The following is a 20,313-nucleotide window of genomic DNA, read 5'->3' as shown; positions in this document are numbered from 1 at the left end:
TTTGCTTGACATCATGGGAAAATCAAAAGAAATCAGCCAAGACCTCAGAAAGAAAAAAGTAGACCTCCACAAGTCTGGTTCATCCTTGGGAGCAATTTCCAAATGCCTGAAAGTACCACGTTCATCTGTACAAACAATAGTACGCAGGTATAAACAACATGGGACCACGCAGCCATCATACCGCTTAGGAAGGAGACGCGTTCTGTCTCCTAGAGATGAACGTACTTTGGTGCGAAAAGTGCAAATCAATCCCAGAACAACAGCAAAGGACCTTGTGAAGATGCTGGAGGAAACAGGTACAAAAGTATCTATATCCACAGTAAAACTAGTCCTATATCGACATAACCTGAAAGGCCGCTCAGCAAGAAAGAAGCCACTGCTCCAAAACTGCCATAAAAAAGCCAGACTACAGTTTGCAACTGCACATGAGGACAAAGATCGTACTTTTTGGAGAAATGTCCTCTGGTCTGATGAAACAAAAATAGAACTGTTTGGCCATAATGACCATCGTTATGTTTGGAGGAAAAAGGGGGTAGCTTGCAAGCCGAAGAACACCATCCCAACCGTGAAGCATGGGGGTGGCAGCATCATGCTGTGGGGGTGCTTTGCTGCAGGAGGGACTGGTGCACTTCACAAAATAGATGGCATCATGAGGAAGTAAAATTATGTGGATATATTGAAGCAACATCTCAAGACATCAGTCAGGAAGTTAAAGCTTGGTCGCAAATGGGTCTTCCAAATGGACAATGACCCCAAGCATACTTCCAAAGTTGTGGCAAAATGGCTTAAGGACAACAAAGTCAAGGTATTGGAGTGGCCATCACAAAGCCCTGAATCCTATAGAAAATGTGTGGGCAGAACTGAAAAAGTGTGTGCGAGCAAGGAGGCCTACAAACCTGACTCAGTTACACCAGCTCTGTCTGGAGGAATGGGCCAAAATTCACCCAATTTATTGTGGGAAGCTTGTGGAAGGCTACCCAAAACGTTTGACCCAAGTTAAACAATTTAAAGGCAATGCAACCAAATACTAATTGAGTGTATGTAAACCTCTGACCCACTGGGAATGTGATGAAAGACATAAAAGCTGAAATAAATAATTCTCTCTACTATTATTCTGACATTTCACATTCTTAAAATAAAGTGGTGATCCTAACTGACCTAAAACTGGGAATTTTTACTGGGAATAAATGTCAGGAATTGTGAAAAACTGAGTTTAAATGTATTTGGCTAAGGTGTATGTAAACTTCCGACTTCAACTGTAGCAGGGCTCTCCAACCATGTTCCTGGAGAGCTACTGTCCTGTAGGTTCACCCCAACCCTAATCTAGCACACCTGATTCTAATAATCAGATGGTTGATAAACTGAACCAGTTTAGTTGCAACTGGGGTTGGAGTGAAAACCTACAGGCCGGTAGCTCTCCAGGAACAGGGTTGGAGAGGGAGAGCCCTGCTGTATAGGCTACAAACACACAGTTCACATACACTATTTTCATCAGTGACCTATTTACAGGTCCCCAAAACATCACAAGTTAGTCTTTGATATAAGAAATCCTCCCTACTAGCTTTTGACAAATATTATACAACGGGTGGGTCTAAACCTGAATGCTGATTGGTTAAAACCGCATTCCAGACAGTGTCTATTCCACAAGTTAGCAACAACATACATAGTAGATTTTTTTATATAAAGAAATGTTAGTAGGTATTCAACGTTGAATTGTTGGTCGTATAGTGTTGCATCCATGGACAGATATCCCAATGACACTGAACAACATCACAACGTGCTGAGAAAGTCAGTGAGAGCTGTGTGCGACGTGGCTGGGTCGTCCAGATAGCACGGATGTCCTGCTCCTTTCATCAACACCACCTTATGATTGGCCAGGCTCCTCAGGTTGTTCAGAGAAACCTCCCCTAGCTGAGCATCCTGGTCTCCATAGACAATCAGAGACGGAGTCTGGAATGAAAGTAGAGGTGGCTAGTTCAAATAAACTGTTACCCAATCTCACATACAAAGGCCGGGATTCAATCCGATTGCAGGTTGTAGACAATTCGGCTTTTAAAGGCAATTTCAGATTTCCGGACAGTCACACAGAGCACCCAAACACAGGACATGTTTCATAGGAGCAAAGCCCGTGTTTGCAACAAGCACTGACCAACCAGAGAGGGGAAAAGAGAGAGGGGAGCTATAATCCCTCAGCACACACACACACACACATATGCACCTACAGTGGGGAGAACAAGTATTTGATACACTGCCGATTTTGCAGGTTTTCCTACTTACAAAGCATGTAGAGGTCTGTAATTTTTTATCATAGGTACACTTTAACTGTGAGAGACAGAATCTAAAACAAAAATCCAGAAAATCACATTGTATGATTTTTAAGTAATTAATTTGCATTTTATTGCATGACATAAGTATTTGATCACCTACCAACCAGTAAGAATTCCGGCTCTCACAGACCTGTTAGTTTTTCTTTACGAAGCACTCCAGTTCTCCACTCATTACCTGTATTAACTGCACCTGTTTGAACTCATTACCTGTATAAAAGACATCTGTCCACTCTCAATAAAACAGACTCCAACCTCTCCACAATGGCCAAGACCAGAGAGCTGTGTAACGACATCAGGGATAAAATTGTAGACCTGCACAAGGCTGGGATGGGCTACAGGACAATAGGCAAGCAGCTTGGTGAGAAGGCAACAACTGTTGGCGCAATTATTAGAAAATGGAAGAAGTTCAAGATGACGGTCAATCACCCTCGGTCTGGGGCTCCATGCAAGATCTCACCTCGTGGGGCATCAATGATCATGAGGAAGGTGAGGGATCAGCCCAGAACTACACGGCAGGACCTGAGCAATGACCTGAAGAGAGCTGGGACCACAGTCTCAAAGAAAACCATTAGTAACACACTACGCCGTCATGGATTAAAATCCTGCAGCGCACGCAAGGTCCCCTTGCTCAAGCCAGCGCATGTCCAGGCCCATCTGAAGTTTGCCAATGACCATCTGGATGATCCAGAGGAGGAATGGGAGAAGGTCATGTGGTCTGATGAGACAAAAATATAGCTTTTTGGTCTAAACTCCACTCGCCGTGTTTGGAGGAAGAAGAAGGATGAGTACAACCCCAAGAACACCATCCCAACCGTGAAGCATGGAGGAGGAAACATCATTCTTTGGGGATGCTTTTCTGAAAAGGGGACAGGACGACTGCACCGTATTGAGGGGAGGATAGATGGGGCCATGTATCGCGAGATCTTGGCCAACAACCTCCTTCCCTCAGTAAGAGCATTGAAGATGGGTCGTGGCTGGGTCTTCCAGCATGACAACGTCCCGAAACACACAGCCAGGGCAACTAAGGAGTGGCTCCGTAAGAAGCATCTCAAGGTCCTAGAGTGGCCTAGCCAGTCTCCAGACCTGAACCCAATAGAAAATCTTTGGAGGGAGCTGAAAGTCCGTATTGCCCAGCGACAGCCCCGAAACCTGAAGGATCTGGAGAAGGTCTGTATGGAGGAATGGGCCAAAATCCCTGCTGCAGTGTGTGCAAACCTGGTCAAGACCTACAGGAAACGTATGATCTCTGTAATTGCAAACAAAGGTTTCTGTACCAAATATTAAGTTCTGCTTTTCTGATGTATCAAATACTTATGTCATGCAATAAAATGCAAATTAATTACTTAAAAATCATACAATGTGATTTTCTGGATTTTTGTTTTAGATTCCGTCTCTCACAGTTGAAGTGTACCTATGATAAAAATTACAGACCTCTACATGCTTTGTAAGTAGGAAAACCTGCAAAATCGGCAGTGTATCAAATACTTGTTCTCCCCACTGTATATGCTGACGTACTGCTCTGCTGTGAATTTCTCAGTGCACATGGGAGCCACGGGGATGTAAGCCCGGACCAGAGCCTCGTGCTGGAAGAGGAAAGGTAGGGAGTACATGCCACTGAGAGAGGGACTGACTACCACCACTGGCCCCATCCCCAGGGCCTCACACACCTGCTTCAGGAATTCACCAGGGGCCAGCTCTCCTACAGCAGAGGGGGCCACTGCTGACTTAGACTGGCCAAAACCTAGTGGTGGGGAGAAGGTAGAGGAAGAGAGAGGTGGAGTTACAGGTCAGTGATTAATTGAGTAATTAATTATGTTTTTGTTGCTCAACTACTAATTTACTACTGTTCACAACCGAAGCTCACTTGGTAGGTCGATGGCCACAGCACGACAGCCAGCTTTGGCCAATGTCTCCAGTGTGCCTATATTGAGCCAGTTCTCAGATGAGAAACGGATGCCGTGCAGAAGTAGGACGGACAGATTGACTTCACCTGTGGCCGGTTCAGCTTGTCTCTAAAACAGAGGGGCCTTGCAGGATTCCATGTTCAAGTTCCCTTCTGTCATTTTAGCAGCACACATCCTATGAAGGTTTTAATTTTAAAAAATACAGCCTAAATATCATTACCAAATATCAGTAGAAAGAAGGTGAAAAAGTCCATTAAAGCCAAAGTCTGTAACATTTCCAGTAATTATAAATAATTAACAACTGCCTTACATCCTATAGTCCTGTTTTAGATTTTTGTCCAGCCTGGTCTCATAAACTAGATGTAACATAGTACATGTAAATCCGAGGCACTCAAATTAGTATGATATGTTATGTTTGGTATGGTTACATAAGACAGAAAGTTACTTAAGGCAAAAACAAAAGGAGGCTGGTTGGTCGGGGTGGATGAGTGGGCGTATTTATAACATATTGTACGGATTGCAATTCATAACATACAGTATCATACGAAATGGATGATGGACATCCACAAATTAATACACCATACTAAATATAAAATATCTTACTAAATGGAGGTAGGCAGATTTAGTGGACTATGTTACGTCTACCCCATGAGTCCAGGTTGCAGCGTCATAAGATACAGTACATTGTAAACAAATGTATAGCACATTAGCACCACAGATATTACATCATAAAAATCATGTGATATCTGCATGTGTAAATGCATTTCATATGCTACATTAGGTATGTTAGTAGCCCATTGATTGAGTGTGTTGTGCATGTAGTGAAGGCTAGCTTCATTGTCGCATTCTAATGTTTGTTGCCCGATAGCCACCAAATTAAATGTATGGAGGATTCTTGTCAAGTTTTCTGTAATCGATCTCCAGGTAAAGTTAAAGCTCAAAGCTCGTATTGCCCACAAGCACACATTGCCTGTGATCAAAGTTCACATTTTCTCAATTCAATTTGCAACCACATTTATCCACAATGATTTGATTAGCCTAGATTTTAATGCATGTAAAATAAATGTATCTTTACCTTCACGCTGTCTGAGTGGTTTCTGTCTGAACTAAAAGTGGGATGGCTCTGTAGTTTCACTTTTCCCAAAAAAAAGTCAATCTACTGTGGTCATTTGGAGTCTACTGACGTCCAGTGGTGATCACGCGTATTGCCGGGGCTCATAAATAAAGTGTCACACTGACTTCAGTTGATATTTTAGGCTACATTGTATTAATGATTAATGTCCTTATCGATTGGTTGTCTTTTTGGGGTAAGCGGCTCTATTTGATTAAGCTTTGTTACATGTTCACGTGTGGGTGGACGGGATAAAGTCATTATTCACACTGATTTCGTAACTTTGTATTTTCCCGTCCAAGAAACACCACAATACATTTTTTATAGGCTTCTTAATCTTTCACCGTGCTCTACCTTAATCAATTTCGTTGAAACACGGAACTGACAAAAAACTGACAGAACTGACAAAAAAATCATCGGATCTGCTTCCATTCAGCACTGCACTCAGTCTCACTATTTACCTTAGCCATGCAGCTCATTATTTCCTGTGTTCTCCTGGCATTTTGGAGGGGATTGGTCATTGGTAAGAAAAAAAAAGTTTTTTGTTATTGAATTTTGGAGATAATGACATTCATGTGCCAATTAGTATCTAATTTAATGTAACTGGGATTGATTTGATGTTGTTGAGTTGTTGTGTCTTTTTGTAGTTATACATTATATTCCTTGGTCAGCTAATTTTACCAAGGAATACTACAGAAGTGACTGCAGCAAAAACGATTAGGTGGCAGTTTAGTTTAGCTATTAATGGGATCAATAATGTATACTGTCATTTTACTGACTGCAGTCTGTCAAAAGGGTGATTCTATCAGTTGAAGAGTTTTGATAGAGGACACTTGTCCACCCATGTAAGCTTCACAAAAATGGTGTAGTGGTTCAAAGGTCTTATGTGCTCATTCAGACACATGCACACATGTTGTTCAGGAGAATAGCTGACACACAGACAGCTGGGTACCCAACACATGGTGTGCTTTTCAGAATTCAGTAAATAGGCCTAGTGGTTCTAAGTTAGAACTTCTAACCAAAGCCCTTCTGAAACAACCCTAATTTGTAATACACTCCACTAAGATAGTAGTTAGATTGAATGAATGACAAGTCCCATTAGGCATTAGGACTGTGTTTTTTGTGTTTGGCCATAGGGTTCCGCTGTCCTCTGAATGACTTCCAGCGTTCCGAGGGAAGGGAGCTGGTTCCTACCTCCTGGAACTCTGCACGGGTGCTGATACTCCCAGGGCTGACGCTGGAGGACTGTGCCAGACGATGCTCAAATACACTGGACTGCAGGTACCTTGGAGTGTTGTATGACCTCACTACAACACCTAGCAATCTTAGCGATCTTAGGTGTTGGACTAACAGTCCCAAGGACACAGGTTTGAGTGCCAGTCAGGCTAGCCCAGAATTCATAAAAAAATATAACACAAGCTTACATGAAAACTCCTTGGACAAGGAAGCGTGCAGGTAAGATCATGGTCGACCCTGCCCACCCTGGACACCCCATCTTTTAAAGACTCCCCTCTGGCAGACGGTTTAGGGGCCCTATTCAATCAACATCGTGGAAGTTCAGCTTGACAGCGTGATTTAAATCTAAAGACAATGTTCCCACTTTAGCGGAGACTGCATTCATGGTAAACGCTGCATGTCGGCTCAATCGGAAATTACCTTTACATTTCTAGCACTGAATCTGTAACGCTTCATCTTTACAGATTGAATAGAGCCCTAGGTCAGTCATGAACAAAATGGCCGCCACCTGAACAGTTTCTTCCCCCATGCTGTGGCCCTCTTCTTCCCCCATGCTGTGGCCCTCATCAACCGGCCAGTGGGCTCATAGGAATTACACTATATATACAAAAGTATGTGGACACCCCTTCAAGTTAGTGGATTTGGCTTTTTCAGCAAAACCGGTGCTGACAGGTGTATAAAATCGATAACACAGCCATGCAATCTCCATAGACAAACATTGGCAGTAGAATGGCCTTACTGAAGAGCTCAGTGACTTTCAACGTGGCACCGTCATAGGAGGCCACCTTTCCAACAAGTACATTTTTCAAATTTCTGCCCTGCTAGAGCTTCCCTGGTCAACTGTAAGTGCTGTTATTGTGAAGTGGAAACATCTAGGAGCAACAACGGCTCAGCCACGAAGTGGTAGGCCACACAAGCTCACAGAACCTGAGTGCTGAAGTGCGTAGCGCTTAAAAATCTTCAGTCATCGGTTGCAACACTCACTACCAAGTTCCAAACTGCCTCTGGAAGCAACGTCAGCACAACAACTGTTCGTCGGGAGCTTCATGAAATGGGTTTCCATGGCCGAGCAGCTGCACACAAGCCTAAGGTCACCATGCGCAATGCCAAGTGTAGGCTGGAGTGGGGTAAAGCTCGCCGCCATTGGATTCTGTAGCAGTGGAAACGCGTACTCTCGAGTGATGAATCACGCTTCACCATCTGGCAGTCCGACGGGCGAATCTGGGTTTGGTGGATGCCAGGTGAACGCTACCTGCCCCAATGCATAGTGCCAACTGTAAAGTTTGGTGGAGGAGGAATAATGGTCTGGGGATGTTTTTCAAGGTTCAGGCTAGGCCCCTTAGTTCCAGTGAAGGGAAATCTTAACGCTACAGCATACAATTACATTTACATTTACGTCATTTAGCAGACGCTCTTATCCAGAGCGACTTACAAATGGGTGCATTCACCTTATAGCCAGTGGGATAACCACTTTACAATGTTATTATTATTTTTTATTTTTTTTTTGGGGGGGGGGGGTTGGGGTAAGGGGGGGTAGAAGGATTACTTTATCCTATCCCAGGTATTCCTTAAAGAGGTGGGGTTTCAAATGTCTCCGGAAGGTGGTGAGTGACTCCGCTGTCCTGGCGTCGTGAGGGAGCTTGTTCCACCATTGGGGTGCCAGAGCAGCGAACAGTTTTGACTGGGCTGAGCGGGAACTATGCTTCCGCAGAGGTAGGGGAGCCAGCAGGCCAGAGGTGGATGAACGCAATGCCCTCGTTTGGGTGTAGGGACTGATCAGAGCCTGAAGGTACGGAGGTGCCGTTCCCCTCACAGCTCCGTAGGCAAGCACCATGGTCTTGTAGCAGATGCAAGCTTCAACTGGAAGTCAGTGGAGTGTGCGGAGGAGCGGGGTGACGTGAGAGAACTTGGGAAGGTTGAACACCAGACGGGCTGCGGCATTCTGGATGAGTTGTAGGGGTTTAATGGCACAGGCAGGGAGCCCAGCCAACAGCGAGTTGCAGTAATCCAGACGGGAGATGACAAGTGCCTGGATTAGGACCTGTGCCGCTTCCTGTGTAAGGCAGGGTCGTACTCTCCGAATGTTGTAGAGCATGAACCTACAGGATCGGGTCACCGCCTTGATGTTAGCGGAGAACGACAGGGTGTTGTCCAGGGTCACGCCAAGGCTCTTCGCACTCTGGGAGGAGGATACAACGGAGTTGTCAACCGTGATGGCGAGATCATGGAACAGGCAGTCCTTCCCCGGGAGGAAGAGCAGCTCCGTCTTGCCAAGGTTCAGCTTGAGGTGGTGATCCGTCATCCATACTGATATGGATGACGGATCGCAGAGATGCGATTCGCCACCTGGTTATCAGAAGGGGGAAAGGAGAAGATTAGTTGTGTGTCGTCTGCATAGCAATGATAGGAGAGGCCATGTGAGGATATGACAGAGCCAAGTGACTTGGTGTATAGCGAGAATAGGAGAGGGCCTAGAACTGAGCCCTGGGGGACACCAGTGGTGAGAGCACGTGGTGCGGAGACAGCTTCTCGCCACGCCACTTGGTAGGAGCGACCGGTCAGGTAGGACGCAATCCAAGAGTGAGCCGCGCCGGAGATGCCCAGCTCGGAGAGGGTGGAGAGGAGGATCTGATGGTTCACAGTATCAAAGGCAGCAGACAGGTCTAGAAGGACAAGAGCAGAGGAGAGAGAGTTAGCTTTAGCAGTGCGGAGAGCCTCCGTGACACAGAGAAGAGCAGTCTCAGTTGAATGACCAGTCTTGAAACCTGACTGGTTTGGATCAAGAAGGTCATTCTGAGAGAGATAGCAAGAGAGTTGGCTAAAGACGGCACGCTCAATAGTTTTGGAGAGAAAAGAAAGAAGGGATACTGGTCTGTAGTTGTTGACATCAGTGGGATCGAGTGTTGGTTTTTTGAGAAGGGGTGCAACTCTCGCTCTCTTGAAGACGGAAGGGACATAGCCAGCGGTCAAGGATGAGTTGATCAGCGAGGTGAGGTAAGGGAGAAGGTCACCGGAGATGGTCTGGAGAAGAGAGGAGGAGATAGGGTCAAGCCGGCAGGTTGTTGGGCGGCCTGCCGTCACAAGTCGCAAGATTTTATCTGAAGAGAGAGGGGAGAAAGAAGTCAAAGCATAGGGCAGGGCAGTGTGAGCAGGACCAGCAGTGTCATTTGACTTTACAAACGAGGATCGGATGTCGTCAACCTTCTTTTCAAAATGGTTGACGAAGTCATCCACAGAGAGGGAGGAGGGGGGGGGGAGGAGGATTCAGCAGGGAGGAGAATGTGGCAAAGAGCTTCCTAGGGTTAGAGGCAGATGCTTGGAATTTAGAGTGGTAGAAAGTGGCCTTAGCAGCAGAAACAGATGAAGAAAATGTAGAGAGGAGGGAGTGAAAAGATGCCAGGTCCGCAGGGAGTCTAGTTTTCTTCCATTTCCGCTCAGCTGCCCGGAGCTCTGTTCTGTGAGCTCGCAATGAGTCATCAAGCCACGGAGCTGGAGGGGAGGACCGAGCCGGCCGGGAGGATAGGGGACATAGAGAGTCAAAGGATGCAGAAAGGGAGGAGAGGAGGGTTGAGGAGGCAGAATCAGGAGATTGGAGGGAGAAGGTTTGAGCAGAGGGAAGAGATGATAGGATGGAAAAGGAGAGAGTAGCGGGAGAGAGAGAGCGAAGGTTGCGACGGCGCATTACCATCTGTGTAGGGGCAGAGTGAGTAGTGTTGGAGGAGAGCGAGAGAGAAAAGGATACAAAGTAGTGGTCGGAGACATGGAGGGGAGTTACAGTGAGATTAGTAGAACAACAGCATCTAGTAAAGATGAGGTCAAGCGTATTGCCTGCCTTGTGAGTAGGGGGGGACAGTGAGAGGGTGAGGTCAAAAGAGGAGAGGAGTGGAAAGAAGGAGGCAGAGAGAAATGAGTCAAATGTAGACGTAGGGAGGTTGAAATCCCCCAGAACTGTGAGGGGTGAGCCATCCTCAGGAAAGGAACTTATCAAGGCGTCAAGCTCATTGATGAACTCTCCAAGGGAACCTGGAGGGCGATAGATGACAAGGATATTAAGCTTAAATGGGCTAGTGACTGTGACAGCATGGAATTCAAATGAGGAGATAGACAGATGGGTCAGGGGAAAAATTGAGAATGTCCACTTGGGAGAGATGAGGATTCCTGTGCCACCACCCCGCTGACCAGATGCTCTCGGGGTATGCGAGAACACATGGTCAGACGAGGAGAGAGCAGTAGGAGTAGCAGTGTTTTCAGTGGTAATCCATGTTTCCGTCAGCGCCAAGAAGTCGAGGGACTGGAGGGTAGCATAGGCTGAGATGAACTCTGCCTTGTTGGCAGCAGAACAGCAGTTCCAGAGGCTGCCTGAGACCTGGAACTCCACATGGGTGGTGCGTGCAGGGACCACCAGGTTAGAGAGGCAGCAGCCACGCGGTGTGAGGCGTTTGTATAGCCTGTGCGGAGAGGAGAGAACAGGGATAGGCAGAGGCATAGTTGACAGGCTCTAGCAAATGGCTACAATAATGCAGAGGAGATCGGAATGAAATGAACTAAACATCTGGGAAAGGAGAGAGCGGGGCCTCCCTCACCACAACTCCCAAATATAACTCTCCCAACTTCCACCTCAGAAACTATAATTGTTGTAAACTACAATGACATTCTAGACAATTCTGTGCTTCCAACTTTGTGGCAACAGTTTGGGGAAGGCCCTTTCCTGTTTCAGCATGACAATGCCCCCGTGCACAAAGCGAGGTCCATACAGAAATTGTTTGTCAAGATCGTTGTGGAAGAAGTGGCCTGCACAGAGCCCTGACCTCAACCCCATCGAACACCTTTGGGATGAATTGGAACGCCGACTGCGAGCCTGGCCTAATCGTCCAACCTCACTAATGCTCTTGTGACTGAATGGAAGCAAGTCCCCGCAGCAATGTTCCAACATCTAGTGGAAAGCCTTCCCAGAAGATTGGAAGGCTGGTATAGCAGCAAAGGGGGGGCCAACTCCATATTAATGTCCATGATTTTGGAATGAGATGTTCGACGAGCAGGTGTCCACATACTTTTGGTCATGTAGTGTAAGTGACTTTACATTTAACCAATGTCATCAATGACCTCTAATACAAATCTGCACTATACTGCATTTGCACCAGTGGAGGCTGCTGAGGGGAGGACAGCTCATAATAATGGCCTGAACGGAGTAAATGGAATGGCATCAAACACATGGAAACCATGTGTTTGACGTATTTGATACCATTCCAATAATACCGCTCCGGCCATTACCACGAGCCCATCCTCCCAAATTAAGGTGCCACCAACCTCCTGTGATTTGCACTATGTAGACCTCTGCACAACACTGCATATATTTGCCATGGCAACAGCCTTCCCTCTGCTTATATAGAAGTATCCCCTCCTTAAATGGTATATTCCCACTGCAGTCAGCCTAAACTCCAGAGTTGTATGTTTACTGTACTGAAATGGTATACTCTGTATGATGTCTATGTGGACTTGTGTCTGAATTCTGTTTGTATATTGTCTGTTGCTGGCAGCTCCTTCTCACTAAGGCAAATTCCCGGGTAATTCCATGTGTAAATGTACTTTGATGAATAAAGGTGATTCTGATTTCATCAGAGCCTTCAACTACGAGACGCGTCCCTCCATCACCTGTAAACAGCTACCATGGGTGGAGGATGGCAGCAACGCAGAGGTCAAGAGGAACGTCAACTGTGACCTTTATGAGAAGAAGGGTAAGCTTTGGGGTCAAAGTGAGGTCATGTTCTCTGTCATTTAAGTTCTCAGTTAATTTATGTCATGTTACTACAAAATGAGTGATGTTGTGTCAGTAGTATGCTGTGATTTTATTTTGAAAAGCCATATTTTTTTCTGTGATGTGCAGTCTACGTAAGAAAGTGCATTGTGGGTAAAGGAGAAGACTATCGAGGCAAGGTGTTCATGACAAAAAGCGGCCATACTTGTCAACAGTGGTGGTCAAAGTTCCCACACGATCACAGGTAATATCATCCCATTGATTTCTGGGAGTTGTAGTTTGGAAGTTGAAAACATGTATATATATATATATATAATATACTGTATATATAATAAGATATGTCTCTGTCTCTCTCACACACATTCTGTTTCTATACTTGTCATAGATGGACACCCACAGCCACTAATGGCTTGGAGCTGAACTACTGCAGGAACCCAGATGGGGACCGTATCGGGCCGTGGTGCTACACCACTGATCCAGAATATCGTTATGAGACCTGCAATATCCCCCACTGCAAAGATGGTACATCCCATTCTGTTAAAAATTCCAGCGGTTGAAGGATTGCAACTGCAAATGTTTCTAAAGATAATGTGAAGAACACTATGTGTGTATGTGTTGTCTTTGAACTTATTATCTGTTTGGCACAGTGGACATGTCTGTTTGGCACAGTGGACATGTCTGTTTGGCACAGTGGACATGTCTGTTTGGCACAGTGGACATGTCTGTTTTGATCACAGAGAACATCACAGTGTTGTTACAGACTGTGTGTGTTTGGGTTTGTGCACAGAGGTGTGTATCACATGTAATGGGGAAGACTACAGGGGTCAGGTTGACCACACAGTGAGTGGCAGAGAGTGCCAACGTTGGGACCAGCAGTATCCACAACAACACATCTACCAGCCTGAGAAGTATGTCTGTCCACCCAGTACTATTATCACCTACCACGATAACCACTACCACTACAACCACTACCACTAAAACCACTACCACTACAACCACTACCACTACAACCACCACTACCACTACCACTACCACTACCACTACCACTACCACTACCACTACTACCACTACCACCACTACCACTACAACCACTACCACTACAACCACCACCCCTACAACCACTACTACCACTACCACAACCACTACAACCACTACAACCACTACCACTACAACCACTACCACTAAAACCACTACCACTACAACCACAACCACTACCACTACAACCACTACCCCTACAACCACTACTACCACTACCACTACCACTACAACCACTACCACTACAACCACTACCACTACAACCACTACCACTACAACCACTACTACAACCACTACCACTAAAACCACTACCACTACAACCACTACCACTACCACTAAAACCACTACCACTACAACCACTACAACCACTACTACCACTACCACTACTACCACTACCACTACCACTACCACTACTACCACTACCACCACCACTACAACCACCACCACTACAACCACTACAACCACTACCACTACAACCACTACAACCACTACCACTACCACTACAACCACTACCACTACAACCACTACTACCACTACAACCACTACCACTACAACCACTACCACTACAACCACTACTACAACCACTACCACTAAAACCACTACCACTAAAACCACTACCACTACAACCACTACCACTACTACTACAACCACTACCACTACAACCACTACTACAACCACTACCGCTACAACCACTACCACTACAACCACTACCACTAACACTGCAACCACTACCACTACCACTACCACTAAAACCACTACCACTACAACCACTACTACAACCACTACCACTACAACCACTACCACTAAAACCACTACCACTACTACCACTACCACTAAAACCACTACCACTACAACCACTACCACTACAACCACTACTACCACTACCACTACCACAACCACTACCACTAACACCACTACCATTACCACTACTATCACTACCACTACAACCACTACCACTACTAACACTACAACCACTACCACTACAACCACTACCACTACCACTACAACCACTACCACAACCACTACTATTACTTTACGGCCTTATTCTAAAATTGATTAAATTGTTTTTTCCCCTCATCAATCTACACACAAAACCCCATAATGACAAAGTGAAAGCAGGTTTTTATACCTTTTTGCAAGTTTATATATATATTTGCTTAAATATCTTATTTACAGTAAAGTATTCAGACCCTTTGCTATGAGACTCGAAATTGATCTCAGGTGCATCCTATTTCCATTGATCATCCTTGAGATGTTTCTACAACTTGATTGGCGTCCACCTGTGGTAAATGCTATTGATTTGGAGATGATTTGGAAAGGCACACACCTGTCTATATAAGGTCCCACAGTTGACAGTGCATGTCAGAGCAAAAACCAAGCCATGAGGTTGAAGGAATTTGTCCGTAGAGCTCCGAGACAGGATTGTGTCGAGGCACAGATCTGGGGAAATGTACCAAAACATTTCTGCAGCATTGAAGGTCCCCAAGAACACAGTGTCCTCCATCATTATTAAATGGAAGACGTTTGGACCCACCAAGACCCTTCCTAGAGCTGGCCGCCCGGCCAAACTGAACAATTGGGGGAGAAGGGCCTTGGTCAGGGAGGTGACCAAGAACCCGATGGTCACTCTGACAGAGCTCCAGAGTTCCTCTGTGGAGATGGGAGAACCTTCCAGAAGGACAACCATCTCTGCAGCACTCCACCAATCAGGCCTTTATGGTCGAGTGGCCAGACGGAAGCCAATCCTTAGTAAAAGGCACGACAGCCCGCTTGGAGTTTGCCAAAAGGCACCTAAAGCGCACTGCGACCATGAGAAACAAGATTCTCTGGTATGATGAAACCAAGATTGAACTCTTTGGCCTGAATGCCAAGCATCATGTCTGGAGGAAACCTGGCACCATCCTTACGGTGAAGCATGGTGGTGGCAGCATCATGAGATGGGGATGTTTTTCAGCGGCAGGGACTGGGAGACTAGTTAGGATTGAGGGAAAGATGAATGGAGCAAAGTACTGAGAGATCCTTGATGAAAACCTGCTCCAGAACGCTCAGGACTTCAGACTGGGTCGAAGGTTCACCTTCCAACAGGACAACGACCATAAGCACACAGCCAAGACAACGCAGGAGTGGCTTCGGGACAAGTGTCTGAATGTCCTTGAGTGGCCCAGCCAGAGCCCGGACTTGAACCCGATCGAACATCTCTGGAGAGACCTGAAAATAGCTGTGCAGCGATGCTCCCCATCCAACCTGACAGAGCTTGAGAGGATCTGTAGGGAAGAATGGGAGAAACTCCCCAATTACAGGTGTGCCAAGCTTGTAGCGTCATACCCAAAAATAATTTAGGCTGTAATCGCTGCCACAGGTGCTTCAACAAAGTACTGAGTAAAGGGTCTGAATACTTATGTAAATGTGATATTTCCGTTTTTTATTTTTAATACATGTGCAAAATGTGGAAAAAGTGAAGGGGTCTGAATACTTTCTGAATGCACTGCCAGCATTACTCCGCTCTAATCAATATTTAGTACTGTAACAGAGTAGAGAACAATCAATAATTCCAATTGAGAAGTTCCTAACATTGTGCTGGAATACTGTACATGTGCGTTCCAGGTATCCAGATAAGAGCTTGGATGATGACTACTGCCGTAACCCAGACGCCTCCCCTGTTCCCTGGTGCTACACCACAGACCCTGATATGGAGAGAGAGAGCTGCGAGATCAGCAAGTGCTGTACGTCTTTCCCCCTCATACACCCACCCTGTACATTCATTCACACTATTCCGTTGTTATAACAATGTAATACAATCTATATCACCTTTCTCCTTTCACTCTAGCTGTGGTTACAAAGAGACGCCTCCGGTCCAGCTACACCACAAACTGTTTCCGTGGTCGCGGGGAGGATTACCGCGGTAAAGTAAATGAGACGACCAGCGGTATCGCCTGTCAGCGTTGGGACGCCCAGTACCCTCATGAGCACCCCTTCTACCCAAACACCTATGAATGCAAGTAAGCCAGAAAAATGAGAGGTGGGACTGATGGTTGAAGGGACGAGAGGTGATGGTTAAAGGGATGAGAGGTGGGACTGATGGTTAAAGGGACGAGAGGTGGGACTGATGGTTAAAGGGACGAGAGGTGGGAATGATGGTTAAAGGGACGAGAGGTGGGACTGATGGTTAAGGGGACGAGAGGTGGGACTAATGGTTAAAGGGATGAGAGGTGGGAATGATGGTTAAAGGGATGAGAGGTGGGAATGATGGTTAAAGGGATGAGAGGTGGGACTGATGGTTAAAGGGACGAGAGGTGGGACTGATGGTTAAAGGGACGAGAGGTGGGACTGATGGTTAAAGGGACGAGAGGTGGGACTGATGGTTAAAGGGACGAGAGGTGGGACTGATGGTTAAAGGGACGAGAGGTGGGACTGATGGTTAAAGGGACGAGAGGTGGGACTGATGGTTAAAGGGACGAGAGGTGGGACTGATGGTTAAAGGGACGAGAGGTGGGACTGATGGTTAAAGGGACGAGGGGTGGGACTGATGGTTAAAGGGACGAGGGGTGGGACTGATGGTTAAAGGGACGAGAGGTGGGACTGATGGTTAAAGGGATGAGAGGTGGGACTGATGGTTAAAGGGATGAGAGGTGGGACTGATGGTTAAAGGGACGAGAGGTGGGACTGATGGTTAAAGGGACGAGAGGTAGGACTGATGGTTAAAGGGACGAGAGGTGGGACTAATGGTTAAAGGGACGTGGGACTGATGGTTAAAGGGATGAGAGGAGGGACGATGACTTGAGGAGTGAAGTGAAGGTTATTGAGATGAGTATCTACATGAATGGCTGATCTTGGGTCTAGTTATTTATATTCCTAGAATACGTTTACATTTTAGTCATAGCAGACGCTCATATCCAGAGCGACTTAGAGTCAGTAGCATACATCCAACCTACTGTATTTACCCATGAATAATGATCCATGTGTTTTTGTGTGCTATACTTATTGGCTAAACTATTTGCTATACCATTGCTCCCAGGGGCTTGGAGGAGAACTACTGTCGTAACCCAGATGGATCCGAGGCGCCCTGGTGCTTCACGTCTGTGCCTATGATGAGGACGGCTCTCTGTTTACAGATCAAACGCTGTGCAGACGACATCGAAGCTGAGGGTACACTGTCCTCTGGTGTTTCAATTGGACCGATGCGCTCTCAATGCAATCTATGTTCCTCAAACACAAGTCTACTTAATAACTCAAAGAAGTGGTTGGAGGTTAATTCTATTTCAATTCCAGTCGTTTTTTAAGATAAACCAAATTCCAATTCCACATTTTTCTAATTGAAAAGCATTAAAGAGAATTGGAATTAGAATGTTAGTGTATTGACTGGAATACAAATGGAATTGATCCCAACCCTGTAATCATGTTTTCATGTCCTTTTTCCCCACACCCTAGATTGCTACCATGAAAATGGTAAAAACTACAGGGGTGTAGTCCGAAAGACGCGTAAGGGCATCACTTGCCAGAAGTGGAGTGTCAACATGCCACACAAAACAAAGTATGACAAATAACCAGTAGATTCTAAAATTAAATTGATCATGAATTTGTAAAAGGCAGGTCTGTTTGGCATTGTCAAAGAGGGAAACTCAATATATATATTTGTATTTATTTATGGGATAGTAGCATGTGTTTGTAGGAGTGTCTCCTGTGACATGCGCAGGTAGGTTTACTGTACTGTGGCTTTCCAGGATAAACCCAGGGACCCATCCTGATGCCAACCTGACAGAGAACTACTGCCGGAACCCAGATGGGGACCAGCACGGACCATGGTGCTACACCACTGACCCCAAAACAGAGTTTGACTACTGCGCCATCAAGCAATGTGGTAAAGATTCCACTCCTCCCATTACTCTGTGCCGTCAGGCATCACATTCCTCTCTCCATATATCTTTATTTTGTTACTCTGTCACTCATTATCTTTTATCTCTATGCTCTAATAGTATGCCTAATATCATTATTAATAATAACAATATTAACTTACTAACACTATAAAGCTCTTTTAATACATTTTGCTCAAAGCACTAATCCCTCTATGGCTCTGTGTTGTTATAAACTGATTCAATAATTATTCTGGTTATTGTTGTTTGAACAGCTGGGGAGAAACTGTCCATCATTGAGCCAGCAGGTGAGTTTCTAAAGGGATATGCAACTAGAATGAAAAATAAGTATTTCCTGGAAGTGGACCTGTGGACACAACTTTACTCATCAACTGAAGTAGTTGTGTGTGTGTGTGTGTGTGTGTTTGTGTGTGTGTGTGTGCGTGTTTGTATGCACATGAATGCATGTGTGTGCACACAGAGATTGTTGAGTTTAACGAGTGTGGGAAGAGAGAGGATCGTTTGGCCAAGAGCCCAATAATGCGCATTGTTGGTGGCCTTCCTGGAAACTCTCCCTGGACAGTCAGCCTCAGAGACAGGTCAGTCTGAAACAGCAGCCTTCATAACCTCTATGTCTCCCCCTGTAAGAGCCCAATCTTCATAACCTCTCTCAATTCAATTCAGTAGACTTTATTGACATGGCAAGTTAAATTACTTACATTGTCAAAGTATACATATAACAAAAATGGTGGGACCAACAGCAATAAGGCATCAGTAATATATCTCTCTCTCTCTCTCTCATCTCTCTCTCATCTCTCTCTCTCTCTCTCTCTCTCTCTCTCTCTCTCTCTCTCTCTCTCTCTCTCTCTCTCTCTCTCTCTCTCTCTCTCTCTCTCTCTCTCTCTCTCTCTCTCTCTCAATTCAATTCAATTCAATTCAATTCAATTTCAATTTAAGGGCTTTATTGGCATGGGAAACGTGTGTTAACATTGCCAAAGCAAGTGAAGTAGATAGTAAACAAAAGTGAAATAAACAATAAATATTAACAGTAAACATTACACTCAGAAGTTTCAAAAGAATAAAGACATTTCAAATGTCATATATGTATATATACAGTGTTGTAACAATGTGCAAATAGTTAAGTAGAAATAGGAAAATAAATAAACATCAATATGGGTTGTATTTACAATGGTGTTTGTTCTTCACTGGTTGCCCTTTTCTTGTGGCAACAGGTCACAAATCTTGCAGCTGTGATGGCACACTGTGGTTTTTCACCCAGTAGATAAGGGAGTTTATCAAAATTGGGTTTGCTCTCTCTCTCTCCTCCTTGTTAGAGCCTAGTCTTCATAATCTCTCTCTCTCTCACTCTCTCGCTCTCTCTCACGCTCTTTTTTTCTCTTCCTGTTAGAGCTGTCTTCATAACCTCTCTCTCTCCCTGTTAGAGCCCAGTCTTCATAACCTCTCTCTCTCCCTGTTAGAGCCCAGTCTTCATAACCTCTCTCTCTCCCTGTTAGAGCCCAGTCTTCATAACTTCTCTCTCCATGTTAGAGCCCAGTCGTCATAACCTCTCTCTCTTCCTGTTAGAGCAGTCTTCATAACCTCTCTCTCTCCCTGTTAGAGCCCAGTCTTCATAACCTCTCTCTCTCCCTGTTAGAGCCCAGTCTTCATAACCTCTCTCTCTCTCCTGTTAGAGCCCAGTCTTCATAACCTCTCTCTATCCTCTCCCCTGTAGAGCCAGTCTTCATAACCTCTCTCTCTCTCCCTATTAGAGCCCAGTCTTCATAACCTCTCTCTCTCCCTGTTAGAGCTGTCTTCATAACCTCTCTCTCTCCCTGTTAGAGCCCAGTCTTCATAACCTCTCTCTCTCTCCCTATTAGAGCCCAGTCTTCATAACCTCTCTCTCTTCCTGTTAGAGCCCAGTCTTCATAACCTCTCTCTCTCCCTGTTAGAGCCAGTCTTCATAACCTCTCTCTCCCTGTTAGAGCCCAGTCTTCATAACCTCTCTCTCTTCTGTTAGAGCCCAGTCTTCATAACCTCTCTCTCTCCCTGTTAGAGCCCAGTCTTCATAACCTCTCTCTCTCTCCCTGTTAGAGCC

At 45.5% G+C, this 20,313-nt stretch overlaps 1 protein-coding gene and 1 pseudogene across 2 annotated transcripts; one reads left to right on the top strand and one right to left on the bottom strand.

The window, feature by feature from the left end:
• Positions 1-1,197: 1,197 nt before the first annotated feature.
• On the bottom strand, positions 1,198-4,405 carry LOC311120201 (putative protein-lysine deacylase ABHD14B; annotated as a pseudogene). The gene is made up of 3 exons (XR_014615892.1): positions 4,192-4,405; positions 3,839-4,068; positions 1,198-1,962 (listed from the first exon to the last, which is right to left on the bottom strand). The product of XR_014615892.1 is annotated as a putative protein-lysine deacylase ABHD14B (transcript).
• A 1,171-nt stretch (positions 4,406-5,576) lies between these two features.
• Positions 5,577-18,842, top strand: LOC311120202 (hepatocyte growth factor-like protein). The gene is made up of 13 exons (XM_084194818.1): positions 5,577-5,865; positions 6,479-6,623; positions 12,198-12,313; positions 12,463-12,577; positions 12,719-12,855; positions 13,121-13,241; positions 15,973-16,091; positions 16,196-16,367; positions 17,384-17,514; positions 17,797-17,899; positions 18,090-18,226; positions 18,494-18,526; positions 18,700-18,842. The coding sequence occupies exons 1-13, from the start codon at positions 5,811-5,813 to the stop codon at positions 18,825-18,827; spliced, it is 1,512 nt and encodes a 503-aa protein (XP_084050944.1). The 5' UTR covers positions 5,577-5,810; the 3' UTR covers positions 18,828-18,842.
• The last annotated feature ends 1,471 nt before the right edge of the window (positions 18,843-20,313 follow it).

The sequence above is a fragment of the Coregonus lavaretus genome (genome assembly GCF_964263955.1).
Source record: "Coregonus lavaretus genome assembly, contig: HAP1_SCAFFOLD_4508, whole genome shotgun sequence".
Classification (NCBI taxonomy): Eukaryota; Metazoa; Chordata; class Actinopteri; order Salmoniformes; family Salmonidae; genus Coregonus; species Coregonus lavaretus.
The sequence above is the reverse complement of the archived record's forward strand: the minus strand, read 5'-3'. Positions and strand labels throughout refer to the sequence as shown.

Excerpts from the sequence above, each read along its gene's own strand:
- LOC311120202 (XM_084194818.1), top strand. The coding sequence starts at position 5,811 with ATGCAGCTCATTATTTCCTGTGTTCTCCTGGCATTTTGGAGGGGATTG. Across the intron at positions 12,856-13,120 it reads TATCCCCCACTGCAAAGATG|AGGTGTGTATCACATGTAAT; the intron begins GTACATCCCATT and ends GTTTGTGCACAG. Across the intron at positions 13,242-15,972 it reads CACATCTACCAGCCTGAGAA|GTATCCAGATAAGAGCTTGG; the intron begins GTATGTCTGTCC and ends TGTGCGTTCCAG.